The sequence below is a fragment of the Fulvia fulva genome, chromosome 10, assembly GCF_020509005.1.
Source record: "Fulvia fulva chromosome 10, complete sequence".
Taxonomy (NCBI): Eukaryota; Fungi; Ascomycota; class Dothideomycetes; order Mycosphaerellales; family Mycosphaerellaceae; genus Fulvia; species Fulvia fulva.
In genome coordinates this window covers 662,866-690,326 of record NC_063021.1, presented here as the reverse complement: position 1 = coordinate 690,326, position 27,461 = coordinate 662,866, and the positions used below count along the sequence as shown (strand labels likewise).

At 50.6% G+C, this 27,461-nt stretch overlaps 8 protein-coding genes across 8 annotated transcripts; 4 read left to right on the top strand and 4 right to left on the bottom strand.

The window, feature by feature from the left end:
* Nucleotides 1-10,402: 10,402 nt before the first annotated feature.
* CLAFUR5_11805 (Acyl-CoA dehydrogenase fadE12) lies at nt 10,403-11,801 on the top strand (the record flags this gene model as incomplete). Its single annotated transcript, XM_047910953.1, has 2 exons — nt 10,403-11,689; nt 11,745-11,801. 2 exons carry the CDS (start codon nt 10,403-10,405, stop codon nt 11,799-11,801), a joined length of 1,344 nt encoding a protein of 447 aa, XP_047766914.1.
* A 777-nt stretch (nt 11,802-12,578) lies between these two features.
* CLAFUR5_11804 (FAD-linked oxidoreductase pyvE) lies at nt 12,579-14,042 on the top strand (the record flags this gene model as incomplete). The annotated part of the gene is made up of 1 exon (XM_047910952.1): nt 12,579-14,042. One exon carries the CDS (start codon nt 12,579-12,581, stop codon nt 14,040-14,042), a length of 1,464 nt encoding a protein of 487 aa, XP_047766913.1.
* Nucleotides 14,043-14,332: 290 nt separating this feature from the next.
* On the bottom strand, nt 14,333-14,889 carry CLAFUR5_11803 (Cytochrome P450-DIT2; the record flags this gene model as incomplete). The annotated part of the gene is made up of 2 exons (XM_047910951.1): nt 14,333-14,383; nt 14,440-14,889. 2 exons carry the CDS (start codon nt 14,887-14,889, stop codon nt 14,333-14,335), a joined length of 501 nt encoding a protein of 166 aa, XP_047766920.1.
* A 126-nt stretch (nt 14,890-15,015) lies between these two features.
* CLAFUR5_11802 (Cytochrome P450-DIT2) lies at nt 15,016-16,016 on the bottom strand (the record flags this gene model as incomplete). Its single annotated transcript, XM_047910950.1, has 2 exons — nt 15,016-15,550; nt 15,661-16,016. The coding sequence occupies 2 exons, from the start codon at nt 16,014-16,016 to the stop codon at nt 15,016-15,018; spliced, it is 891 nt and encodes a 296-aa protein (XP_047766919.1).
* A 1,439-nt stretch (nt 16,017-17,455) lies between these two features.
* On the bottom strand, nt 17,456-18,647 carry CLAFUR5_11801 (Multidrug transporter DTR1; the record flags this gene model as incomplete). The annotated part of the gene is made up of 3 exons (XM_047910949.1): nt 17,456-18,306; nt 18,357-18,489; nt 18,543-18,647. 3 exons carry the CDS (start codon nt 18,645-18,647, stop codon nt 17,456-17,458), a joined length of 1,089 nt encoding a protein of 362 aa, XP_047766918.1.
* Nucleotides 18,648-18,661: 14 nt separating this feature from the next.
* Nucleotides 18,662-19,098, bottom strand: CLAFUR5_11800 (Itaconate transport protein; the record flags this gene model as incomplete). Its single annotated transcript, XM_047910948.1, is given in 3 exon segments — nt 18,662-18,736; nt 18,796-18,864; nt 18,877-19,098. The coding sequence occupies 3 exon segments, from the start codon at nt 19,096-19,098 to the stop codon at nt 18,662-18,664; spliced, it is 366 nt and encodes a 121-aa protein (XP_047766917.1).
* A 2,364-nt stretch (nt 19,099-21,462) lies between these two features.
* CLAFUR5_11799 (Spore wall maturation protein DIT1) lies at nt 21,463-22,657 on the top strand (the record flags this gene model as incomplete). Its single annotated transcript, XM_047910947.1, has 4 exons — nt 21,463-21,571; nt 21,628-22,070; nt 22,124-22,191; nt 22,240-22,657. The coding sequence occupies 4 exons, from the start codon at nt 21,463-21,465 to the stop codon at nt 22,655-22,657; spliced, it is 1,038 nt and encodes a 345-aa protein (XP_047767108.1).
* Nucleotides 22,658-23,787: 1,130 nt separating this feature from the next.
* CLAFUR5_11798 (uncharacterized protein) lies at nt 23,788-25,893 on the top strand (the record flags this gene model as incomplete). The annotated part of the gene is made up of 1 exon (XM_047910946.1): nt 23,788-25,893. The coding sequence occupies one exon, from the start codon at nt 23,788-23,790 to the stop codon at nt 25,891-25,893; it is 2,106 nt and encodes a 701-aa protein (XP_047767107.1).
* Nucleotides 25,894-27,461: the final 1,568 nt, after the last annotated feature.

Here is a 27,461-nt window from a genome sequence, read left to right as displayed (position 1 = left end):
GACTTCAACTTGCACCATCCTACATGGGGATCAGACTTTGCACCTGCCCATCACTTCCTAGCTAACAGACTCCTCTCTACTACCCAAAGCAACAACATGCACCTAGTTACCCCAAAGGGCCTAACTACCTGGTCACAGAGAGCAAGCTCAAGCACCATTGACCTGTGCTTTGCATCACATGACCTGCAGCAGAAGGTCACCAGATGCTGGGTTAACCAGGACTTGGAGTCCTCATCAGATCACCTCCCAATTCAGGTGGAGTTTGAAACACAGACACAGCAGGAAGGAGACCTAGAACCTCAGCTGGCCTGGAAGGCAGCCAACTGGGAACAGATCAGACAAGACCTGGAACAGAAGCTAGCTGGACTAGAGACCAGGAGACTGGAAACAGCCTTAGACATAGACCAAGCAGTGGCAGAACTGGTTAGAACAATGCAGGAAACTGTGGCAGCCCACACCAGAGAAAAGAAACAGTCACTGTACCAGAAGCCATTCTGGACAAAGGAATGCTCAGAGAAGGTCAAGGCAGCCAGGCAGGCCAGGAGAGCCCTTACCCAGAGTCACTCCCAGGAAGCATAGGACAGATACAACCAGGCAACCAGAGACAAGAAGGCCCAGATCAAGAGGGACAAGATGCTGGAGTGGAGGTCAACAGTTGGATCCATTACCCAGAATCCTGAGAAGATGTGGAAACTAGCAAAGTGGGCAAGACAACCCACACAGGACAGAAACATGCTGCCCCAGTTTCCAAACATTGAAGACCAGGAAGGAGTAATCCAACACACTCTCCCAGGAAAGGCACAGGCATTGGGGAAACATTTCTTTGGCACACAGGTAGAAGCTGACCTGCAGGATCTGGAGGGCAGTGTGTATCCAACACCACTAGAGCAATCCTGCACAGTGGGAGAGGGAGAGATCAAGAGCATCATTAAGAGACTCTTAGGAAACAAGGCCCCAGGACCAGATGGGATTCCAAACTTGTTCATCAAGACATGCAAGGACCAGATCTCCCCTGCACTGTCAAACATCTTTTCATAGTGTATGGCCTAAGGACACTGCCCTAAACACTTCAAGGAGTCACTGACTGTGGTCTTGAGAAAACCACAGAAAGAGGACTACACAAAGCTAAAGGCATACAGACCTATTGCCTTGCTCAACACACTAGGCAAACTCCTGGAAAAGATCATAGCAGAAAGGCTGACAAACCTAGCTGAAGAATATAGAATCCTTCCTGAAGAACAGATAGGAGGCAGGAAACAAAGATCAACACTAACAGCTGTGGAACTTATTACAGAGCAGATCAAGACCCTGTGGCACTTTAGGAACAATAAAGCAGCCACACTCCTCTCACTGGACATATTAGGAGCCTTTGACAATGTCTCACACCAGAGGCTGATCCACATCCTGAAACAGAAGGCTATCCCTAACTGGACAGTCCAGTTCATCCAGTCCTTCCTTAGAGGCAGAACCACAAGACTAAGACTGGGCAGATACAAATCTGATAGCATGCCTACAGAGACAGGAATCCCACAGGGATCAACAATGTCTCCAATCCTGTTTCTCCTCTTTATAGCAGACCTGCCAGCAAAGCTAAACTCCAGAAACACATCAGCCTCAGGGTTTGTGGATGACACAAACATCCTAGCCTGGTCAGACAGCACAGAAGAGAACTGCAGAATCTTGCAGAAGAAACAACAGGAATGTGAGGAATGGGCCAGGAAACATGGAGCCAGATTTGCCCTAGAGAAGTATCAACTCATCCACTTCAGTAGAGCTAGAAACAGACACAATATGCAAGCCCCAATCACTATTCAGGGACACACAACAGAACCCTTAAGTGAATTAAGGGTGCTAGGAATATGGATGGATCCAAAGCTCAGCTGGGGACCACAGGTCAAGAAAGCACAGGCAAGAGCAGACAACAACAGGCAATCAATTGACAGGCTTACAGCCTCCACATGGGGAGCCACATTTGCGAAAGCAAAGGTTATGTACAAGGCCATTGTGAAGCCAGCCATGCTATATGGAGCCCAGATCTGGTCAGCCCAAGACAAGATCCCAAAGAGAATTGCAGATCCCATCAGCAGAGCCCAAGCCTCCTGTCTGAAAAAGGTGCTTGGAGCATACAAGTCAACTCCAACAAGGGTGGTCGAAATGGAGTCTGGCTCCCCACCAGCCAAGCTCTACCTTCAAGGGTTGAGATACCAGTATGCAGGAAAGACGTCTGCATACCCAGCCCAGCTAGTAATCCAGAAGGCAGTCAGCAAAATCAGGAGCCAGTGCACAAGAAGGCACAGACAAGCAAGACCCAATCCAGCCCCACAGAAGCAGCAGGACCTGCAGAAGTTCAAAGAACTAACAGAACAGCTGCACCTAGCCCAGCAGGAACAGGACAGAAGGGCTCAAGGGAGAGGATCAGCAGCCAGCCAAGGGAAGAAGCAACAGTCTCTAGCTGAAAGGATGGCAGGACTCCTCTGGAAGACTGAATGGACAAGAACCCCACAGAGGCCAGGAACCCCAAAGGCACTCCAACAGTTTGGTAGCCACAACTACCTACTGTACTCAGACCTGACCAGGTCAGAAGCAAGCATAGCAATACAAATCCGCTCTGAACACATCGGAGTCAGGGCATACCTGCATCAGAGAAAAGTCCCAGGTATCGAAGACAAGAGTTGCCCATGCGGCTACCTGTCCCAGAATGTCGAACATAGACTTCTGGTTTGCAAAGAATGGAGTACAGGGAGAGGTGAATGGAGGGCAAGGGCAAGGAACAGAAACTTCCAAGCCATGATCAGCAATAAGGGAGACCTCCAGAGAATTACAAGGTGGATCATCCACCAAGGATTTTTGGAGCAGTTCTCTCTTACTAGGGAAACAGAGAGATGGATTGAGGAGAGAAAGAAGGAGGAGGAGAGCAGGAAGAGGGGGACAACTCTAGGGTTGCAGACAAGGTAGTCAGAGGCTAACCACCATGACACTAGTGCACCCTAATGGAAGGAAAACTGAGAACTCATGGCAAGGAAGCTATTAGAGAAGGAGAGGAGGTTTTTACCTAGGAATAGGTTTCCTACCTTATGCAGTAACATATATAGACATAAACCCGTATAGGCCGGAGGGCACCATAACGGGTAAATGAATCATCTATCTATCTATCTATCTATATTACGACTACGTAAGTTCTTAATCTTAGCGGCCGCCTTCTTACCTAACTTCTTTAGGTAAGCGATCTTAGCTACTAAGTCCTTATTATCCCTAAGCTCGTCGAGTATTACTTAGAGCGCCCTAGAAAAGTACAATCTAATACACTTTACGCGCCGGCTACGGTTCTATAATATATATACTTCTATCTAGATATAGGGGCACACGACTAACCCGGCAAATTAGCTTAGGATCCTCGGACTATAGGTAGACCCGGCGCTACGGTAGAGGAAGTACGTATAGGCAATATTACGGAAAGCTAAATAGAATATAGCATTATACTAGAGGCTTACTACGTCTATATAGGGGGCGGACTTTCGGTAGTTACGACTTCTATATACGGCTATTATACGGCCAGTCCTTACCTATAGTAGCCAAGTATAGTCCTTAGGCGAGAGGGCCTACCTATCGAAGGGACTCGTCGCGCCGCTAGCGAAGATCTAAAACTAATGCCTAAGGAAGGTCACCGGGGCATATAAGTCGATACTAACGAGGATGCTTAAGTACGAGACCGCTATACCGCCGATCGACCTATATATCTAGGGACTACGGACCTCCTACTTAGGCAAGTCGGCATAGTACCTAGTATAGAAGGTCATCGCTAGTATAGTCGTAAGGGCCCGTAAATTAGTACTAGCGTATAAGGGCATTCGACCCGGAAACGAGCCGAACTACCGGGCAAGGGACGAATAGCTAGTAATATAATAGGAAGGTAAGAAATCGTTTATAGAGCAACTATAGAAAGAGAGGTAGAACAACTAGGTTGTAGGGCATAGTAGACGCCCTTAGCTAGCGGGACAACCTAAGGAATAGTTAGCTACAAAATCCGCGGTTAAGTACCCCCCGAAGCTTATCTACTACCGCCTTACGAGGGTATAGAGTAGCATAGTAACCTAACTACGAAGCGAACACATCGGCCTCTAGGGGTACCTATTATAGAGGAAGGTTCTAGGATACACGAATACTAGCTACCCCTACGGCTATCGCTCCTAGAACGTACGGCACGTACTCCTCGTCTGTCCGAGGTAGTTACTAGGAAGGGGGGAGTAGATAGCAAAGGCGAGGAACCGGACGATTAGGGCACTTCTTAACAACGCTAAGGACCTACGGCGTATTACGAACTAGATACTAGAGAAGGGCTAGCTAGAACAGTACCGCCTAGTAGGAGTAGTATAGGAAGAGAGGATACAACGTAGCGCGACGAGACCGGCTAGGAGCGGGGGCTAACGGGGTAGTGACATAGACTACGTACGTTTAGAGGGAAAGCTAATCTAGATAAGGAGTAGTCGGAGGCGGGAAGGGTTTTCACCTATTCGGGTTTCCCTTTGTACATAACAATAGATATATACCTATATAGGCCGGATAGGGTCCTAGAACAGGGGAATAACAAATCTATCTATCTATCTATATACCTATATAGGCCGAGTAGGGTCCTAGAATAGGGGAATAATAAATCTATCTATCTATCTATTACTTAGAGCGATACTAACTTATCCTTATACCGATTAGCCTTAGCCTATAGCCGACTCTTCTAAGTAGTTAATACCTCCCGTACCTCCTTAAGACCGAGGTAGGCGAGACGGTGTTCGTCTAGGATATCTAGCTAGACTTCTAGGTTCTTAGTAACCGAGCGAGAAAGCTCCTCGGCTATAGCGATCTAGAACTTAGTAGGGTTATACCGTAGCCTATATTCTACCTCTTTGCCCTTCTAGGTAAGGTTAATCGGTATCGTATAGCGGTAGCTAAAATGTTCCTCCTTCCGCGTACGTATACCTTATTATAAGGTCTTATCCTCTCTACCTATACGGAGTCGAGTTTCCTTCTTAGACTAACGTGAGTTATACTTATTATATAGTAGCTCTCCTAGATAGGATACTAAACGTACTACTAAAAGAGTATAGAGAAGAGATTGCGCCGAGCCTTATAAACCTATTTACCGCGTACCTACGGCTAGGGTATTACCCGAAGCCGTATAGAGAGTCTATAACAGTAGTACTACGTAAGCTATAGAAGGAAGACTATACTTAGCCCAAGTCGTATAGACTAATAGTACTTCTAAATACGATAGGGAAGGTCCTAGAAAAGATAGTAGCCTAGAGACTTACGTAGCTTACCGAGGACAACTACGTACTCCTAGTAATATAGATAGGGGGAAGAAGCTAGCGATCGATACTAATAGTAATAGAGCTAATTACGGAGTAAATTCAGACCCTCTAGCACTACGGTAGGAACCGAGCGGCGTCCTTACTATCCCTCGACATTGTAGGGGCCTTCGATAACGTCTTATACTAAAGGCTAATACATATCCTATAGTAGAAAGGCATCCCCTAGTAGGTAACGACGTTTGTCTACTCCTTTCTCTAGGAACGGACGACATACCTAGTCCTAGGAAGGTATACGTCCGACCCGGTAAAGGTAGAGACTAGAATACCTTAGGGATCTACTCTCTCCCCTATCCTGTTTCTAATATTTATGTCGGATCTAATCCCCCTACTTACCTCTCCGTAAACCTTAGTATCGGGGTTCGTAGACGATATAAACATCCTAGCCTAGTTAGACTCGATAGAAGAGAACTGTCGCCTCCTTAAAGATAGGTACAAGAAATGCGAGGAGTAGACAAAGAAGTATAGTGCCCGGTTCGCCCCTAAAAAGTACTAACTTATACACTTTAGTAAAGCGAGAATATACTATAATAGATAGATAGATAGATAGATAGATTTGTTATTCCCCTGTTCTAGGACCCTATCCGGCCTATATAGGTATATATCTATTGTTATATACAAAGGGAAACCCGAATAGGTGAAAACCCTTCCCGCCCCCGACTACTCCTTATCTAGATTAGCTTTCCCTCTAAACGTACGTAGTCTATGTCACTACCCCGTTAGCCCCCGCTCCTAGCCGGTCTCGTCGCGCTACGTTGTATCCTCTCTTCCTATACTACTCCTACTAGGCGGTACTGTTCTAGCTAGCCCTTCTCTAGTATCTAGTTCGTAATACGCCGTAGGTCCTTAGCGTTGTTAAGAAGTGCCCTAATCGTCCGGTTCCTCGCCTTTGCTATCTACTCCCCCCTTCCTAGTAACTACCTCGGACAGACGAGGAGTACGTGCCGTACGTTCTAGGAGCGATAGCCGTAGGGGTAGCTAGTATTCGTGTATCCTAGAACCTTCCTCTATAATAGGTACCCCTAGAGGCCGATGTGTTCGCTTCGTAGTTAGGTTACTATGCTACTCTATACCCTCGTAAGGCGGTAGTAGATAAGCTTCGGGGGGTACTTAACCGCGGATTTTGTAGCTAACTATTCCTTAGGTTGTCCCGCTAGCTAAGGGCGTCTACTATGCCCTACAACCTAGTTGTTCTACCTCTCTTTCTATAGTTGCTCTATAAACGATTTCTTACCTTCCTATTATATTACTAGCTATTCGTCCCTTGCCCGGTAGTTCGGCTCGTTTCCGGGTCGAATGCCCTTATACGCTAGTACTAATTTACGGGCCCTTACGACTATACTAGCGATGACCTTCTATACTAGGTACTATACCGACTTGCCTAAGTAGGAGGTCCGTAGTCCCTAGATATATAGGTCGATCGGCGGTATAGCGGTCTCGTACTTAAGCATCCTCGTTAGTATCGACTTATATGCCCCGGTGACCTTCCTTAGGCATTAGTTTTAGATCTTCGCTAGCGGCGCGACGAGTCCCTTCGATAGGTAGGCCCTCTCGCCTAAGGACTATACTTAGCTACTATAGGTAAGGACTGGCCGTATAATAGCCGTATATAGAAGTCGTAACTACCGGAAGTCCGCCCCCTATATAGACGTAGTGAGCCTCTAGTATAATACTATATTCTGTTTAGCTTTCCGTAATATTGCCTATACGTACTTCCTCTACCGTAGCGCCGGGTCTACCTATAGTGTAGCTACCTATCGTAAAACCTAGAACATATGCTACTACGATGCCCGTAGTAGGCGAGAGGTAGGAGAAATTAGAGGCACTAAGCGGGAAGGAGAGACTATAAGTCAATTATTAGGGATAAAGATAACATTCGCCGAATCTCTCGGTAGATACTATAGTAGGGATACCTCTAGTAGTTTAGCCTCGCTAGCGAGACGGAGGAGTAGATAGACAAGAGGCGGAAGCGAGGGGGGTTGTATATAGGGTAGTTATTAGGGTAGGCCTATAACACTAGCGTACCCCTAATAAGGGAAATTTAAGACGATAACTAGGAGGAAAAGATAGGCGGGAAGGAGGAGGGGTTTTTACTAATACGGTTTCCCCTCTATATATACAAAAACAAGATAGTATAGCTATATAGGCTAAAGGGCACTATAATAGCTTAATGAAATATCTATCTATCTATCTATCTATATAGTAGCTCTTAGTACTTCTAGCGCCGACGTTCTTCCTCTTACTAACGAGCCTACTTAGTATCTCCGCGACCCTAAGTCTCGTTCTATATCTCTTACGCTATATTACGTAGTCGTTCTATACCTACGGTATCGTTGAAATCCGGATCCTACTACGACTCGTCTTCTACCTCTTACTACGCTACGCTAAGTATACCGTTCTACTTTTATTAGGCTTCTCGGAGGAACGCCTTCATAAAAGGGTTTAGGTTAAGTCTTAGGATAAAGGATGATTCGTCTAGTCTAATAGTCGTATTAGTACCTACGGCTATTCGAGTCTCGGTCGTACGCGGTCGTAGCGGCGATACGTAGTCTATAATCGTACGGCTCGGCGATCTAAGGGCGGTAGAACTTAATAATACGGATAAAGCGTAAGATAGGGCGTAAACGTATTAATACCTTAGAATCGAATAAGTTCTATAAAGAAGAGAAGATAAGAAAGTCGCGAAGCCGCGATAAAGTAAACGTCGAGGTTAGGGTCTAGGATCCGGGCGCGCTAGCGTACTAGGTCACGTAACACTAAGTATAGTCTTACGAGGTGAACCGTAACAAATAGCTATAACTAACCTCGTTAGTATCTTTACTAGAGCTAACTAGTAGTTATTTATTAATCGCGCCTCGGAGCTCGGGGACGTACTACGAAGCTTTAATACTTACGGTACTCTACCTTAGATACGCGCTATTCTCGAAATATAGCTTATAATTGCTATTACTAATTATATAGGCCGCGATACCCTAGGCTAGCTAGATAATTTAATTGTATATATCGCGGCGATAACTAAGTTCTCTAACTAGTTATATTACTAGTAGTTCCGCGGTAGATAGTAGTAATAAGCTATAAATAGGTTACTCTAGTATAACAGAAGACGGTGTTATAAATATAGGTCGGCAGGTATGTCGTATTAGTCGAGACACTAGTATAGCGTTAGTACGAGACTACTATAGAGATTGTTATCGTATAGTAAAACGTAGGTGAAACTACTTAGGCGTCGGGAAAGGAGTAGGGGCTAGAGATCTAGATTCCCCCTATATAGGTATAAGAGACTACGTCTCTAATCCTAGGGAATAAGATACCTTTACAACTAAAAGCTGTTCTACTATATACTATCGAATATTATATTAGTCCTTCCTCGTTCCCTATTACCTATCCTAACTTCTATACGTATATATACTATACCTATTTAATAGACGGCTTTTTAGGTCCTAATTTCTTACTATTCTTAACTTTTAAATACTTTAACTAATTTTACGACTAGCTAATATAGATAGGCTTTACGCGTAGTTCTACGGATATAAGCTACTTCCTATAGTAAAAAGCGAGTTTAAATATAATATATTTCTATAGTATTACTAACGTGCTTTACTACCGAGCGGGCCACTTTTACTAAGAACTGTACCACTTCTATAGATATAGCTATATAACTACTATTATAGCGTATATTGTCTTAAAACGAGGCCAAACTGACCTTAGCTATCTAGGCTAGGAAACGCGACGCGACAATTACGAATCGACTTACTATAAAGGTATACGACGCGTCTCGAACTATACTAGGGTATTGATTAAATAGACGACCTCCTCGGGGTGACTACGAGCCTAATTCGAAGAAGCTTATAGAGCTAGAAGAGAGGGTGATACTTGAGTATATACTCGAGCTAGATCTTAGAGGTTTCCCGCTATTAAAGGCTAGTATACGAGTAATGGCCGATTTATTACTATAAGAGAAGGGTCTTAAGCCCGCTAGTCTTAATTAGATAGACAGGTTTATTAGACGGTATCGTGAGCTAAAGGTTTGTATAACACGTAGATACGATCGTTAGCGAGCCCTAATAGAGGATCTAGACGTTATCGAGAAGTAGTTCTTACTTATACGTAATATAAAGGAGAAGTATAGCATCCTTAACTAGGACACCTATAACTTCGACGAGACAGGGTTTATAATAGGTGTTATTACGTCTTAGAGCGTCGTTACGGGTTTAGAAAGGCGTAGTAGAAAGAGGAAGGTCGTTTAATAGGGTAATAGAGAGGGAGTAGAGAGATAGCGTATTAGATAGCTCTTATACGAAGCGAGATTAGTAAGCTACGTAAGTCTAACGAGGCCCTTATATAGCGGAAAGTACGAAAGCGCAAGTACATTTAGTCTAGAGGGTCTCTAACCTTCGATAGGGCGTCGTAATTAATACCTCTAGAGGATACTAGGAGGTAGGAAGTAAGTAGAGAGTCGCTAGATAGTGTTCGGCTAGTACTAAGGCTACGACGCTATAAGTAATATAGTAAGTCGGGGTATAATGTACGTACCTATTAAGTAGACTCGCTAGATAGCGAAGAATCTAAAGAGGAATTATCCTCCTAGTAACGATTCTATAGGATGTCGTCGTATTAAGATACCGTCGTAATTAAAGTAGAAGTAGTATAGTTCTTAGTAAAAGTAGCCCGCTCGGTAGTATAGCCCGCTCGGTAGTAAAGTACGTTATACTCTTTAGAATATACGATTTCGTAGTACTATAATATCTAAAAATCCTCTATAGGGCTATCTACTAAAAAGTGACTTGCGCTCTTAGCCTACGTACAGCTTCGCGCCCGCTTGCAGTATAGCGTAGAAGCTGAGACCACGTAGGCTAAGTACCTGAGCTTAACCGTACACGGCATCGTCCATCATCAACCTTATTCCCGTGAAGATCGGTATGTATATTCCCCTCAACCGACATCGCTGTCGCTCCGTTTACAACATTATATACACCTCCACTCGGATTGCATTTCCCTCTGCTTACATGTGAGTCCACTAGTGAAGTCGCTATCATTTCATCATGGCCCAGACACTCCTCTCCTCGTTGCGTATGGCCTCTCGCACTGCTTCTCTTCCCCGACCCATTCTATCAACCGCATCAAGATGTACAACACGTGCCTTTTCCGAGACGCCGCGGAGGCGAGATCTGATGGAGACCTCTGGCTTCACAGAAGAGCAGATGACTGTCCGAGAAAGCATCATGAAGGTTTGTTCCAACTTCCCAGACGACTACTGGATGGAGAAAGACTACAGCTCAGAATACCCTCACGAACTCCATGCAGCATTGGCCAAAGATGGCTGGATAGGCATTGCACTGCCTGAGAATCTGGGAGGCTCAGGGTTGGGCATATCAGAGGCCACCATGATGATGCAAAGCATCGCAGAAAGTGGCGCCGGCATGGCAGGAGCACAATCAATACACGCGAACGTATACGCAACTCAGCCAGTGGCAAAGTTTGCAACAGAAGAACAACGAGATCGTTTCTTGAAGAAGATCATCAGCGGCGAATGGCGAACATGCTTCGGCGTTACAGAACCCAACACCGGTCTGGACACCCTCAAGCTCAAAACCACCACCACACCAGAAGGCGACGGCTACCGCATCACAGGCCAAAAGATCTGGATCACCAACGCCCAAATCGCCGACAAAATGGTCCTGCTCGCTCGAACGACACCCCTCGATGAAGTCACCAAGCCCAGCGAAGGTCTCAGCATGCTCTACATCGACCTCAACAAAGACGACCCTGGTCTCGAAATCAAGAAGATCCGCAAGATGGGCGGCCGAGCAGTCGACGCCAATCAAGTCTTCTTCGATAACTACTACGTCCCGAAAGACGCCCTGATCGGCAAGGAAGGCAGCGGCTTTAAGCAGATCCTCCACGGCATGAACGCCGAGCGCTGTCTCCTCGCTGGCGAAGCCCTCGGTCTGGGATACGCAGCCCTCAAGAAGTCAACAGACTACGCTCGCGAGCGTGTCGTCTTCGGCAGACCCATTGGACAAAATCAAGCCATCCAGCACCCTCTGGCGTCCGCGTACATGCAACTGGAAGCAGCAAAGCTAGCGACGTACCACGCCGCTAGACTCTACGATCGCAGCTCGCCAGATCATCCAGAGTATGATGATAGTATCACACAGCATCAAGTCGGGGTGGCGGCGAATAGTGCCAAGTACGTCGCTGCGGAGGCTGCCTACACTGCGTGTGAGAGAAGTGTGATGAGTATGGGTGGAATGGGATATGCGGCGGAGTATCATGTGGAGCGATATTTGCGAGAGTGTTTTGTGCCCAGATTGGCGCCTGTGAGCAGAGTGAGTTGTCCCACCAAGCTAACGCTCGCAAATGGCGATACTGACTGTAGTGCAGGAAATGATCATGAACTTCATTGGAGAGAAAGCGCTTGGTCTGCCGCGTAGCTACTAGGCACTGGCTACTCGCAAGGTACCAGTCGCCGCCGCCGATCTGGAGGCTTTGAGGACGTTCCATATCTCGGACTCGAATTCGCAGACTGCGAAGTAGGATCTTGGCAAGCGTCATACTGCAACGTCTTCGACCTATACAGCAAGTCCATCGCATCTGGTCAGAGTTCGATTCTCACGAATTTGCGGTATCTGCTGCGTGATGGCCGATTCTGGCAGAGCTGGCATCAAGCATGACAACCTGTGCTCGAGCGGAGTGGCTCGAGCGGAGTAACATACGTGGGACGCTGGCCAGATCAGGTCTCTATCTCATTAGGGCTGGTTCGTCGAGCTGCAACATGTCTCAATGGTGAGCTAGCTCCTGTCAGCGGAATCAAGCTTCTTGCCTCTTGAGCCCTAAGTGGACACTCCTGGACGAGCTAATACAGAACAGGTCATTCACAACTTCCAAATATCCTAGGGCATCGATGAAAGCAGCGCCATCCATATATGACCTTGTTGCCCAGGTCATCCTACCATCTACCATCATCTTCGGCAACGTGATCATAAACAAAGCATTCGCCGACCACTGGTTGAAGTTTGAAGGATTCGGCTGTTGCCGTCCGGAATCCTGCAGCTGAAGACTTCACTCTCGAAACACAGCCGCTCAGCGGCAAATCCTACGCTACACTAGTCTTGCCTACAAAAGAGACAGCATAAGAAAGACCTCTATACACAGCTTGACGACTAATCCTGCGCAGCCTTCACCGCTCGCAATCGAACAGAGACATCAAGCATCACAATGACCATCACCGACCAGGAAACCTCAGAGCTTCGAGCTCTATGCCCAGGCGCAACTTACACACGATCCGACGACGAGTTCTCCACCAAATCGGCGCCATGGTCAGTCTGGGCAGACCGTCATCCACAGCTTGTCGTCGAACCTCGAGATCTTCCCACAATGCAGCAGGTTGTCAAGTATCTCCACACCCACAAAGACATCGACTTCTGCATCGGTAACACCGGCACAGGCGGAGCATCTGCCTCCGACGTTTGTCCCAGCATGCACGGTTTCAAGGACTTTCTCTGGGAGCCAAGTACGGCGACCGTCACTCTAGGTGCCGGCTGGTCATGGGGTGAAGTCGATAAGTTGATGGAAGAGAAGACCGATAGCTACGCCTGCCTCTTCCCCCGCGGCACCTGGGTAGGAGTCACGGGCGGCGCCCTCGTCGGCGGGCTCAGCTGGCTCAGCCACGAACACGGCATGATCTCCGACCCTCAAAACCTCCTCGACGCCCAAGTCGTCCTCCGCGCGGGGAGGACAGTCTGGGCGGCGAAACAGGAACCAGATCTCATGTGGGCTCTCCGCGTTGGAGGAGGGAATTTTGGCGTCGTCACAGCACCAAAGATGCACGCGAAGAAAGTCCCCAAAGACATCTTCGCAGGCATCATCTCAATCCCGTACTCCTCCCTCGCAGAAACCAGCAAAGCCGTCGCAGCCATGCACGCCCGGCCCTCAGACCCTAAAGTTGCTATGCACATCACGAACCAAGGTCCCGGCATGGGAACTCCCGACCAAGGCGCGAAGCCCAACATCGCAATAATGCCCATCGACTTCCATGGCGAAGCCCACGCCCGCAGCGAAGAGGGCTTCGCCTGGGCATGGAACCTCCCCGGTGCTGTTGAAACGGTCGGAACAAGCTGCTCGTTCAAAGACGTCAACGCCCTAGCCGACAGCTTCAAAAACTACCAAGGCAAGAACATGTTCTGGCTCTCCGCCCCCCTAATCTCCTCCCTCGACCCCCAAACCCTCATCCGCGCCTTCAAATGGTACGAAGACTCATACCACCTCCACCACGCCTTCGGCACCGGCAGCACAGTCCTCCTCGAATTCATGCAAGAACCCGCCTTCAACTCCACCCCCTCCAAAACCTCCACAGCCTGGCCCCGAGGCCGAGGGCGTCGGCACGTAATGCAACTCGTCCTCGGCTGCGATCCTAACGAGCACCCTAAAAATGGGATGGGGATAAGGGAACTGGTGATGAAGAGGTTTGAGGAGGCGGGGCTGGAGATTGGGGGGAGAGAGGCGTGGATGGGGGAGTGGCATGCGGGGTTTTTGCATGAGTGGAATGATTTGGAGGAGGTGTTTGGGGAGAATTGGGGGAGGTTGAGGGAGGTGAAGAAGTTTCATGATCCCGGGAATAGGTTTGATAAGGGGGTTGATTTGGCGGATGGGTGGGTTACGAGGGGGAGTAATATGGCGTAAGAGAGTGACGGGAGAGAGGTGATCGGGCGTATGTATGGGTAGTCATTTCATCGTACGTGTGAGCAGTCGGTGCTATCCTCGTGAACATAGTACAAGCCAATTTTAAGACACGCTTGAGCGGAATGCCGGAATCTTGTGCAGGCAAGGGGATTACTGCTATGCTCAGAGGTCACGTATGCCCACCCATTGTTACCAGGACCGGTAAGCATCTCTGGAGCTCTCAGCATGGCATCATCCACATGTCTCACAAGAGACTATCCACGAAGCACGATGCCGCCAACAAAGGCGATTTACCGCTTTGCAAACACCAACCTTAGCCCTCTCGGCGCCAGCGGCCCAGCCTGCACAAAGACGTATCAGCAACACTTCAAAAATCGAACTTAAGACATTCACTCACCGGCGTCATCTTCTCCTCCCACTCCTCATCCAAGCTCCACCTCACCCACCTCACCAGCATAAACACCGTAACCTTCAACTCCACCATCGCAAACCCCTCCCCAAGACAAGCCCTCCTCCCCCCATGAAACCTAATCAACTCCGCCCTCGCCTTCTGCCTCCGATACTGCTTCCTCACCTCCTCAATCGTCTCGCCCCACCTCCCGGGGATGAACTCATCCGCATCCTTCCCCCACACATCCGGATCACAGTTCGTCGCGTAGGAGTTGTAGCCTACATACGTCCCCTCCGGCACGACGTGGTCTTCACCGAGGGTCAGGGATGATGTGGCGAGGCGGTTGATGAGTTGACCGATGGGGGGCATGAGGCGGAGGGATTCTGTTATGCAGGTCGTCAGGTGGAGGAGGTCGTTTAGTTGGTCTGATGTCGGGCGGTCTGTCTGCACGCCCATCGCCTCGGCGTGGAGTTTGTCCTGCCATTCGGGGTGTTTGGCGAGGAGGTAGAGAGCCGAGAGGAGCGCTAGCTGAGGGTTCTCCTGCCCGGCTACGAAGACAATGGTGATGTTGTCGCGGAGTTGTTATTCCGTGATTCGTCCGTCGCGCCAGGCGTCCTTCAACCGATGGCCGACGGGTTTGTATTGATTTTCTGGTATCGAGTCGGATTGCTTTTCGGATATGCCTCGAGGGCCATTCAGCATGGATAAGAGGCGATCTGTGAAATGACCTGCATCGCGACGGGCGGCCTCGCGGCTTGTGAGGCCCAAGGTGTCGAGGTAGGGGAAGTTCATGAAGATGGGGTTGAAGATTTGGCCTTTGACTCGAGTTTGGATCTTGCTGATTTCGAAGGTTTGGTCGTGGATCATGTTGACATCGACACCGAGCAGAGTCTGGACGAGGTTTGCGATTGTGTATCGTTGGAGGTATTCTTGGACTGGTATCGACTTCGGTGTAGGACCCTCTGAGTATGTCCCATCGATGAGTTGTGATAGAAGTATGGAGGCGGTATCGTGAACAGCATCGATGCTCCACCCTCCTTGCAGACCCGGCTTTATGATCTCTTGATACAGTCGCCAGACGTTTCCATGACTGGAAATGATATTGTCACCCAGGAAGCTGCCAAACAGAAAGGTGTTAGCTATACTCGAGACCCACGTGGTAATGTCTCAGCGGATGGTGCCAGACATGTCTGAGACAGACGATGCCTTCTACGTTTCAGTGCTTACCTTGCTAGGACGCTCCCAGGGATCTTCTTCTGGTTGCCACTCTTCATGTAATCATCCTCATGCTTGAAGATCTGGGCAACATAGCTAGGCCGCTGAACAAGCAGATTCCACTGTGATCCAAAGAAGATTTTGACAGCGCCATGTCTCAGAAGCGGCTCTTTGATGTATTTCTTGTAGAGCTTCAATTGATCGGTATCTTTGAACAGCGGAACAAGGGTGACCCAGAAGGGCACTGCTGGAATGTGCTTTGGTTCTCTGGGTGGGCGAAGGAAGAAGTAGTATATCAGGCCAACAATTGTACACAACAATGCTGTCGCCCTGGTAAGAACCTTGTACAGAATCAATATCAGCGCCATTGTGTCTCTCCACGCCTACAACAGCAACAATGACCAAAAGACTCACCCATCAACTACCTCAACCTCACCTCCGCCACGCCGTCAGATGCCCTCAATTCCGTCATCCTACCTGTCGACCATCAACCGATGTCATACTCCCTCCCTTGGCATTCTCGATTTAGTCGAAACAGACGAACTTCACGGCAGGATGCGATATTGCATGCGGCGTTCGAAAAAGCTCTGATACGACAAGGATCAGCAACAAGCTGCCGCGAGCAACTCTCTCTGCTGATCTTCAGCTGTCCTAATTCGGTCGATACGACGGCGCTACGATGCGGTAGTCTAGGCCGCGCCAAGATCTCGGGCGTTCCATGTGCCCCCAGTGTCTAGGGACACCACCATCGGACACCACCCTCGGCTACTCGTGCTGCGCCAGATCTTTCTAAGTCTAAGAACTGGACCCTAGATTTTGACCGGATCTCCAATTCGATTGAGCTTCGAGTCCAACCTGCAATCTGCAAGCACTCTAGATTGCGTACAACACCTCGCGAGGTTAGGGGATAAGGGTTAGGGTTAGGAGGGTAAGGGTTAGTGGTTAGGAAGGTTAGGGAGGGTTAGGGAGGGTTAGGCAGTATCTCTTAAAAAAGTTGGGCCTCCTCGCATTAATTAAGATTAATGGGCAGTTCATTAGAATTGAAGGGCAATTGGTTTGAGTAGCCAAGGGTGGTGTCCGATGGTGGTGTCCCTAGACACTGGGCCATGTGCCGCACCCAGCAGGACCTCGACACTTCCCCGAGCCCTAGTAAGCCGACCGAGCCCTATCATTTGCCGCCCACTTTGATGAGCTTTGATTGACTTCAATGCATATTGCACCTCGAAGACCCCCTAACATCTATTGTTTTGCGCGCACTCGAGCCGGCAACGAGTAGGAGGGGGGCCCTTACGAGGCAGGGGTAGGGGCCCCGCCGATGTGCCGTCCCCGAGGCGCAACGGCGACGTGCAAGATAGTCGATATTGATGAGATTTGATTACAATTTGATTGACAGCTGGGGCTCGGTCGGCTTACTGGGGCTCGGGGAAGTGTCGAGGCCAGCAGGATGTCGATCCGGGGCATTTAAGCTTTGCTTCCATCCCGCCTTGATCAGACCACCCATTACCACGTCCCGCAAGGTCAGCCAGCCCTCATAAGCCTCACATGGCGGCCTGATTGGTGCTGCTTGTTGATCGATCGACTGATATCATGCTGCCAGCTGCTGAAGAGAGGTAATGCAGAAAGTTTGTTTGAAAGCTGCCGTGTCGTCGATTGTGATGTTTGATAAGAGGTCTTTGGGTCGTGGTAAGAGATACGGACACGGCGGACTGGGTGCATGAGCTACCAATGTCAAGCTGAAGAAAGCGGGCGGTGAATGCAGTCTAAATGTTGTACCAGTATCGTATCTCTTCAACGGGCCGTGCCTGGCTCAGGTCGCTGCTTTCGCGGCTGCTTTCTTCTTCGCCCGCCAGTAGGGGCTCCTCCACCTGAGAATCAGGACGGAACTGCCGACGACTACCAAGTCAAGCAGTGCAAACCCCGTGAAGAACCACCCTATACCCATGTCCCTGATCAAAGATGGTGTGATGACAGCAGCAATCGCAGCTGCAGGATTGCGAAGCATGTTGCCAAGTGCAAATGCTCCAGCTGCTTGCATCGGTGCACACTCTGTCAGGAATGCCGTTGATGAGACAAAGACCCAACTCATACTGAAGCCCGTGATGAAGGTGGCCACCAATACCGCGGCGGGGTGGATACGTCGGTCAACGAACCAGCCGTACATGAGTGTTCCTCCTGCGCAGAGGACGACGCCCCAAATTTGGTCAACAAGTCGACTTTCTGGGGCGACCTCAGCATCGCCCGACTTCGCATGCATGACTCTGCGTCGCCAATCATTGACTCTGCCTCCCACGAGAGAGCCAACAATGAGAGCCACTCCCACTGCGAGGTAGGCAGCGCCGACTTCGCTTTCGCTCCATCCGTAAGCTCCCTTGAAGCTCCTTGGTAGGTCGACAGCAATGGAGAAATAGGCAGCATACAGGATTGCAGTGTTGAATGAGACAATGCCAATAGGAGGATAGCTGAAGAGCTTCCAGTAGCCCTGGAGTGTCGGCTTTGGTGGCTTTGGTCCTTGTTCCTCAGGCGGCGCTGTCTCAGTAGCCAGACGAGGTGGCCAGACGAACCATGATTTAGTGTTGATCTGGCTATTGCCCACACGACAGCGTAGTGTCTCTGGGAGGGCGAAGACGATCATGAGCCACAGCGTGAATCCAGTCAGAGCTTTGTCAAAGTTATTAACTCCCCATTGATAACAAGTGAGCTGTGCATACCGAGGAAGCCAGAGATCCATCTCCACGAAGCCTCTGCAAGAGCGCCTCCCAACACAGGTCCGATAACAGGGCCCAGCTGCGGACCCAGGAGGAAATGAGACATCGCTTTTCCACGATGTTTCGGTTCCGTTGTCTACCATTATTGTCAGGAATCCGACTCCGGGAGGCTTGTCATCACTCACTTACATCTGCCACTGTTCCAGCTCCCATTGAGACCACAGCTGCCGAACCGAAGGCCTGTACGACACGTAGAAAGACTAATGCGCCGAAGTTTGGTGGTAAAGCTGCCATCAAGATGTTACTTGCTATGTATATCGCCAGGGAGATGATATACAAAGGACGACGTCCTTGTAGTCAGAAAAGCTGGTCCAGAAAAGAGGCTACAGACCGGATTAGATCTTGTATCATGAGAATTTCCATACTCAGTGGGAAGACTTACCGCGAATGCGAACACAATCTTGAATGAGGTGACTGTCGCGTTCATCGCAGTCTCTCCGACTCCGAACACCTGTTACAACACAGGAAGTGCTGGTAAGTAAATGTTTCCAGCAAATGGTCCAAAGAATCCAGCAACTGTTACAACACCGAGAATGAATCTTCGTCGATGGGGACTGAGTGCACAGTATGGGGGCTTGGGTTTCTCATCTTGCAACTGGGATGAACTCGACGTCTTCGAGTCTTGCTGAGGTTCTGCATTGCCCTTCTCCGCCAGTGCAGCATCGCTGCGATTCTGTTTCTCCATGATTGCTCGAGGCTTCCTCAATGCAGTCGTCGGTTCGTGAGTAGCAAGCAGTATGAATAACTCATCAGAGCAGCTCGAAATGCATCTTGACGTTTGCCAATCGATCTACACGAGAGATCGACGCTGTGGCGTGCAGAAGCTTTTCCAGCTAAGCCCCCTTGGTGCATACTGGTTAGGAGTGAGTAAGCAACAACGCACATCATGCAGTCTGCATATCCTTTAATGCACTCAGTTGCACTATCGATGGGTACATGCGCATCTGATGAGGCAGATCGTCCAGACCTCATGGGTGGTCTGGATGTGGTTGTCGGAAAGATGATCTTACCAAGAAGAGCGCCCAAGTCATCTCAAGCGAATTCGGCGCGATCCGAGGTAGGATCATCTTGCCCAAAGCCGCCGACGTTGGATTTTGCAGCGAACTTCGTTTCCACATAGTCGTACCCTGCCGCCTGCCGCATGGGCGTTCGTGCTGTACACGCTCCCCCGTAGGAGGTGACTTCTCGTTAAGCGGCCCAAAGAGACCTCCTGCGTCATACATGTACGAGCGTTCACCTCTCGTGGTCCGATCAATGGTCTTCCTGCGGCCTCAGCAGTCCTTCATGTGAGCCACGTAGTCCTTGCCATCCTTTGCAACGTTGTCCTTCAGCAGATGGTCGAACGAGATCTCGGCACTCCAAATCCTCAGGCTGCTCGAATCGAGTGTTCAACTTGTGGCTCCGTCTGCCCGTGTCCTACATGAGTCGTCCAGATGATCGACGGTGCTCTGTTTGCGAACACGAAGCTTGGCATCGCATGTAGGTCGGAGACCGGCAAACATTAATGTAGTAGGCCTATACGGCTCACCTACACCGCCGCTTTCGTACCGTGGTCAGGAGATCGCGCTCATACGTCACATTGCGTGCGGCTTCTTCACATTCTTCGGACCGTTGTAGGCTGATACCGCAACTGTTTTGACTTTCTGCTTGCGAGCACGGCTGAGTGCATGCCGCTCATCATGCCACAGCATTCGTGCAGCATCGAGCTGAAACTCCATCTGAGGCGCGCTGAGGCGCAACCTGCCTTCCTTCCAATAGTCCATCCGTGGATGTAGGCTGATCTATTCGCGAAGGCTGCAGCTGTCTCGGCTTGCTTAACGTCGAATGTGCCTTTGGCAGTCCAAATCGACGGCATCTAGACCAACAGATCCGTACCACAGCTCGCGCAGGCACAGCGTGCGCAGCAGTAAGGTTGAGCCACCGATCGTTATTCGCTTCGTGTTTGAAGTTAGATTCCAGGATCGCTCATCGTGTCTGGAGCTCACGGACCGCAGGCAGCGTCTATACCGCAGCTCTATGCGACCAAGTATCAACGACCCGACTGGTGCCAAGCCCGGGAAGGCGGAAACGGTTGCTCGTGGGCCAGCTGGTCACTCGAATCGTCCAGATCACGACGTTGAGGTGAGTGGCTCAGCGAATGTCGATGCCCGGGTACGTGCAGATGCTGCAGCTGTGATTGCAACGAAGTCATGGCTAGTCGATATGGCTTGATTGCTATCCTGGGAATCGGTGATCCACGAAGGAGCGCCATCATCATCGTCATCAGCCTTGTTGTGGTCCGCAGCATCATAGTCATCGTTAGGCTTTTTGAGATACCCATATCAGTGAAGGAGTGAAGCATAGTTTCGGATCAGTGTACCTTTTCCTTCTGCACCAGCCCCGAAGACACAACATACACCCTACTCAAGATGGAGGGCTTCTTATCGGAAGGTAGTTCAATCTACCACCGCCTTGTCGTACTTTATGCCCGTCAGCACGATGGACAGCTCTTGCGTTGCACGAACAGCCACCTCCAGCAGCACTGGGATGAGATCAGATATGCAACGCAAGATAGCTTCGGTGGTAAAGATCATGCGGCCTCGGCGAGACGAATGGAGCTGCCATCACCTTTGCTGGTGAAGGATGCACCTGCTGCATCAACTGCCACAGGCCCGACGCCCGTAGTGCTACTGGAGCGACCCGACGATTCCGGAAGCCACATCTTGGGTGTACTCATCAAGGCCGATGACGCTGATCCAGATGAGTCCTTGGACGACTTTTTTATGGACCTTGTTCTTCGTTGCACACAACAGACAGTCCAGCCCGGTGACTCGCAAAACGTGGGAACCAACCTGGAGTCGACCGAGGAAAAGATTGTCGACATATTCGAAAACGGAATCCGCAACGTGGCACCCGAGGACCAATGGCCAACAAGCGGTCGTGCATTCTTCTTGCGGCAACTCAAGCACTACACAAGCCGGAATGCGAAGATCGAGCTTGTGCTGCCTGCTTTTCCCTGCAAATCTTCGAACCCGGATAAGGTCGGCAATGACTTCCCGATCGAGGCGAGATGATCGCTTTGACCACATTGCACAACTTCGTGAGGTCTGTCGAAGACATCTACAAACCGGGCGCAGAGGTCTTGATCGTGAGCGATGGCCACGTCTTCAGTGATTGCAGTAAGTCGTTGAGAGACATTGATGCGGCGGGTTCTCATACTGATCATGGTGTTTAGTTGGCGTCGAAGACAGTATGGTTGATGCATACGGTTCCAAGCTTCGGGAGATGAATGAAACCCTCAAGACTGCTTTCGGTGATGGTGGTCGGGAACGTGTTCGCTTCCAAGGTCTTCCAGAGATGCTGAAGCTGCAGCGACGTGACATCGAAGGTGAAAACTTGGCCGATCGCCTGAAGCTTGAAGAGCTCAAGCACCCCATCGAAGAAATTCCTATCAATGAGGACGCTGAGATCAGCCGTAGGCTTCTCATGCAAGGCTTCAGCGCCAACACAGACGAGCTCCGAGGACGCATCGATGACAAGGACCCGGCAGCGTTGGCCCTTTATCGTGGCTTCTCACGCTTCATGCTGGAAGATCTGCAGAGAAATACCCATACAGAGATGCTCAGCAAGAGCAAGCTGCGGAAGCTGTCGTCCAAGGTCGCTTTCGAAATGATCGAGGTAGGTCAATGTCTCTTGCAAAATAACTGCCTCATAGGACTGGCGTTTTGTAGCGCAACCAAGCGTACTCCAACATGATCGAGATGGTGTTCCCGTATCACCTCCGGCTATCCATCCATGCGTAAGTCGTGGCCCACCCAGATCAGACCCTTTACTGACCATCTTGTAGACACAATAACGCGGGTCCTAAGTTCGGTATTAACCTGATGGGACCGAACGTTTGTGCTACCGACACTCTTCCACCACAAGGAGACGCCGAAAAGTCGCACGATCTTCTCCACGTTCCCACACCTTGGCATGGCTGCATTGTCGAGATTGCCGGCCATGAAGATCTATACATGACCAAGGTTGAGAAGGTTGAGGAAGCCATAGAAAAGAAGGAGGTAGTGGGGGCTTGGGTGGCACCAACCCCTCAGAAGAATCAAGTGCAGCCGAAGAAGCCGATTGAGCCAGCGTCCAAGAAGACCGAGAGCAAGAAGGATGATAAGGAAGACGGTGCTTCTGCCGATCAAGGGGCCCCGCTTGATGCTCCACCTGTGCCGGGTGCTGCTTTCTTCACCTTGACTCCTACCGCGGTCAAGGCCTGATAAGAGCATTGATGGTAATCCCAGAGAGCGTTCGTAGCGTTTGTTGTATACATGTATCAATACCACAAGTACTTTCTAGGATGTCTGAAAACTAGCCTGAATGCCTTTCGCAGATGTATCCAGAGTTCTCAAAACACACCATGAGAGATGAGGTAGGCCAGCCTTGACAACCCGTCCTCCACGGTATTGAGGCTTCGATGGTACGCCCCGAAGAAGCCAGAATCTCGTCTCGTCAGACTGTAAGGATGCCTGCGCCGATACAGGCTTATCGCCGTGGACATGCGGCCTGATGTCTTCGATACGCTGGTCTTCACCGGGGTTTCGGCATTGCCTCTGAATGGATGATGTCTGTAATCACCATACATGATTCGACGTAACTTTACTCAGCAAACACGGGGGCCAAAAGATTCCGGGCTCTGGCGTCGACAGCAAAGTAAGTTCTTTCTGTCCACATGAGTCGGCCTTGGAGGCGTGAATCTGTCTCGATCTTCAGCTTGCGGTCCGAGGTCGCCTGCATGCCCTGCACAAACACTTCTGTCTACGTTGTTAGGAGCGTTCTCTGATGCAAAGTAGACCATTGCTGTAGTCTCCCGTAGGTGCCGTGGAGGGCCACGGGTTCCTGGCAGGTGAAGCCTGTTCCCATGTAGTTCATGAGGCATGGCGTTGATGGCTCTCGCCAACCGGGCAGTAGGATGGCATCAGCCTCGGAGTTTAGTTACGTTCCTTCGTCCAAGGACTGGGATAGCTGCCATTGTGACAGACTGACAGTACGTGGTTGGAGCAGGTGTGAGTGGCAAATGCCTCACCCGTGGCCAGGCGGCTTGATGGAAGGCAGTGCCATAAGTCCGGGCCTTGCGATTCTGACGTGAATAAGCTCAGTCAGACTCAAGAGATCAGTGAGTACAAGAGCTGTCACATGCATTGTCGGTATAATATGGCCGTGTTGGTGAATGAGGTGTGGCAGTTGTCGCAAGAGCTTTCGGCACGCTTTAGTCTACCGAGAAAGCTTGAACCCTGTTGCGCTAACGCTGCATTCACGTTTATGCAACACTTTCTTTGTGCTCTCAACTACAAACGGCAACCTCCAACCTTTCCACCATGTCCTGATCTTGACCTCCACATACGCCAAAATGCGTCTCCGCCTGCGCATCGAGCGCAACGAGATCCCGACGGCAAACGTTCTCTGGGCCATCGACGACATCACCGAACGCCGCCAAACAATTGCACAATTCCTTGCAAAAGTCAATGAACGATTTCCTTTAGAAGGAAACACATGGGGCTTGGAAGACTACACCGTCTCGGTGGGTGGCTATGAGGCTGTACACTACAGCGAGGTCGGCACCACGTTCCAGCATGAGGATGAAGTATGCATAAAGCCATTGCAGTATGTGGAGGCCAAGGGCAGACTACTCAGTGGGAGGGACCAGATCACGCCAGGTGGTAGGCACATACACGATGGAGTGGCATTTGGAAGGTCGTTGGTTCGGAAGGTTGAGAGGCCAGATGTCTACATCCCGCCTAGGAGGCAGCCAGCTGCGGGAGATGAGGACGCTCTTGCATTGAACAGGATGGAGCTGGCGGGAGCAGAATACCTCGAGGAAGGAGAGGATGATGAAGAGGAGGATGGAGACTTCGAAGCAGAGCATGAGAGCGGGGACGAGGAAAGTGAGGAAGATGAAGACATCACACCGGTGCCAATAACATTCATCGAAGCTCCGGCGGAGATCGATGACTCTGATGACAGCAGCAGTACCAGCAGTGATAGCGACAGTTCGAGCGATAGTGACAGCTCGAGTGACGACTCATCGAGTAACTCCGACAGCTCAAGCGACGAGGAAACATGGGAAGGCATAGACGGAGAAGCAGCTGCGGCGGCGGCAGCCAAGCAGTCAAAGGAGCAGCCGCCGCTTGTAAAAGGTCACAAGGAAGTGAATGGGACTTCAGGATCAACCGAAGGCAATGCCAAGGGCATACCTCACGAGGGCAAGAACGACACCAAACGTCGCAATCAGAGACGGAGAGAGCAGAGACAACTCAAAGTGCTAAAAGAGAGTGGCTTGCTACCAAGCGACGCAGGTATCGATGCGCTGCACAATTGGCAGAAGGACAAGAATGTCACCTCTGGCCCAGACGTTCGTGTTATCATCCAGGAGGAGCGGACGATTGAGGGAGAGCGGCAAAAGCTGCTGAGCCAGATAGCCTCTGGAGGTATGGACATCAACGGTGAAGAGGATCGCGTGATTGCAGCTTCCAAAGCGACAGATATACCCGCGGCAGACACCATTCGATCGAAGAAGAGGCCAGCAGAGGAGCCCATCATGCGGGAGGAGGATGAAGACGAAGCACCTGAGATCGAGCCAGCGACTGCTGCTAAGCGGAAGCGACTCGATCTGGCCAGCATGAACCGTCTTGTGTTCGGATCGCTTGGTGTTAGAAACCCCAAGACACAAGCCGACAAAGACGCGCTGCAGAAGCGTCTCGCTGGTGGCACGACGCGCAAAGCTACCACTGCACTCCAGCCTGCCGCACCCGAGGAGGAAGAAGACGAAGACGCATGGCGCAACCAAATCGACCTGTCGGCAGTCGAGTGCTGCGACGAAGGCGTTGAGCTATCTGCGCCTCCTTTCCCCTTTCAACAACGATGGGACCCTCAGTATCAGCACACCAAGAAGAAGCGCAACAAGCGACGAAAGGTCGACGCCACCGGTGCCGCTCACGCACAATTCACCGAGACCTACGACAAATACAACCAAAACGGTGGCGGTGATGCACTCGACTACGACGACCCTAGCGAGGACGTCGAGGACGACTCATACTGGGAAGAAGGCGCACTGCTCGAGAACGGCGACGACGACGAAGGCTTCCCACCATTACCCGACGACATCGCCGCGCTGCCACCAGTGGTGGTGGAGGACCTCGCAGTCGGTGACTACGTCGTCTTCACAGAGCTCGCATGTTCCGCCGCAACAGGCTGGCAACCCAAGACCATCACTGGCACCGTTCGCCTCGATGTCAAGGATGATGAAGGCTGGACTGGGAAGCTGGCGCCGCGAGACCGTGCGCCGAAGGAGTTTGATGAAGAGGGCAAGCGAGTCTACAGCAAGTTTGAGATGGAGGGCGCGAGCGATGATGGCGCTGATGAGGACTTGAAGTCGTTTTCGCTTGAGGAGGGGAAGGCGCTGAAGTTGCTGGCGAAGGCACCTCCTGCGGCGGAGCTGTTGCCAGCGGCGGAGTAGGTCGGTCGTGCATTGTTGCTATATACCCATACGCGATATCGAATTGCTTCGTACCGTACACATATCACAATATTACAACTGTCACCGTGCTTCAATCGCTCGTTGACAAACATGCTGATCTCCAGTCTTGGCATTCACATGTTGACACCTTCTCCAGCTGCTATGGCCAGTCGCTGGCCTCATTTGCGTCTTCGGGTGCGTGAAAGTTGCCGTAGAGGGTCCTGGCGATCGTCCTTGCCCGCATCTCCATGCCGAGGGCGGTGAAACGCTCGACCGTTGAGAAATGCGGCTGGCATCGGAGGAGCGGCTTTGATCTCTGGCATCAAGCCGAAGCTGTCAACACCTTCCCTGAGCTCGCCATTGGCTGTAGATAAGCTGACGCTAGTTGATGTATGTGCGATCACGGACGTCACTTCTTGCGCTGCTGGTGAGCACTTGCTTGGTGGACGTGCTCCTGCACTTGCATACCCATGCGGAATTTGAGCAATGGAAGGAGCACATGAACGTCTATGCGCCTGTGTCTGGATGAAGCGCATGTCCGTCCATTCCCAGCGCGGGATGAAGTAGCAGCATCTTCTGTTTTGCAGGTATCAGGCGTGCATGCTTGGGCAAGCCGCGGCTTCTCTTGCTTGCCGGATTAAGATGCACCTGCTTGATCCAGCGTGGCCCATTGGTACTCTACAGAAGGCGCTAGCTAAGGTCACTGCGACTTCGGACTTCACCTCTTGCTGCTGCAGCAGCGTACATTGATGACACGTTCTTGCCTGCCTTTTACCGTTGCACATATGTTAGCCACATCGAGAAGGAGCACCATGCTACATGCAGCCACGGCTCTATGGATAAAAGAATGGCTCAAAATGCTGCGGGCGATAGACCAAGGGATATGAATGACTCTGGGCTGATGTTGCTGGGCGAGGAGTTGGAGTTCTTGCATATGACAGCAGCGTCATTGGTCCGTTCGAGGCAGGCGCTAGTCAATGTGCCTGCGACTTCGGACCTCACCTCCTGCCTGCCGGACTCAGTTGGCAAGCGCAAATCATGGCTGCACGCACTCCTCTCACGCTCGCGCTACATCGGCAAGAAGCAACGACATACCTCTCGGTCTGGAATCAGCTTCCTCACTCGACACATGCGACTGACTTAAGCATCACCATGACCAGCAAGTGCTTGCAGCGAAGAGGGAGCCACATCGTCAACCAGGGCGCGGCGCCTGCATCTCTTGTAGCTGCGCCTTTGCCTTCGGCGAAGTGGCGACTGCATATCACCTGCGCCACAACAAGATCAGACCGACCCATTGGCGACAATTGTTCGGCCACGCATGGTATCTGCAGTTTAGTCAAAGTCCCGCAAGACCTGTGTGGTATGCAGGACCATCACTCCGACGTTGACGTTGGCTGTCGACTTGCTCTGAGGTGAAAGTCACGTCGCACTTTCTATCGACAAGGACACCGAGTGCTTCACCTGCCCACTTCTTCGTCAACGCTGCTACCTCAACTCCGAGCGGCACTTCCTGAACACCTGCATCTGACACAGCACCTTCTCAGACCTCCAAGATGCGCACCCAGGTC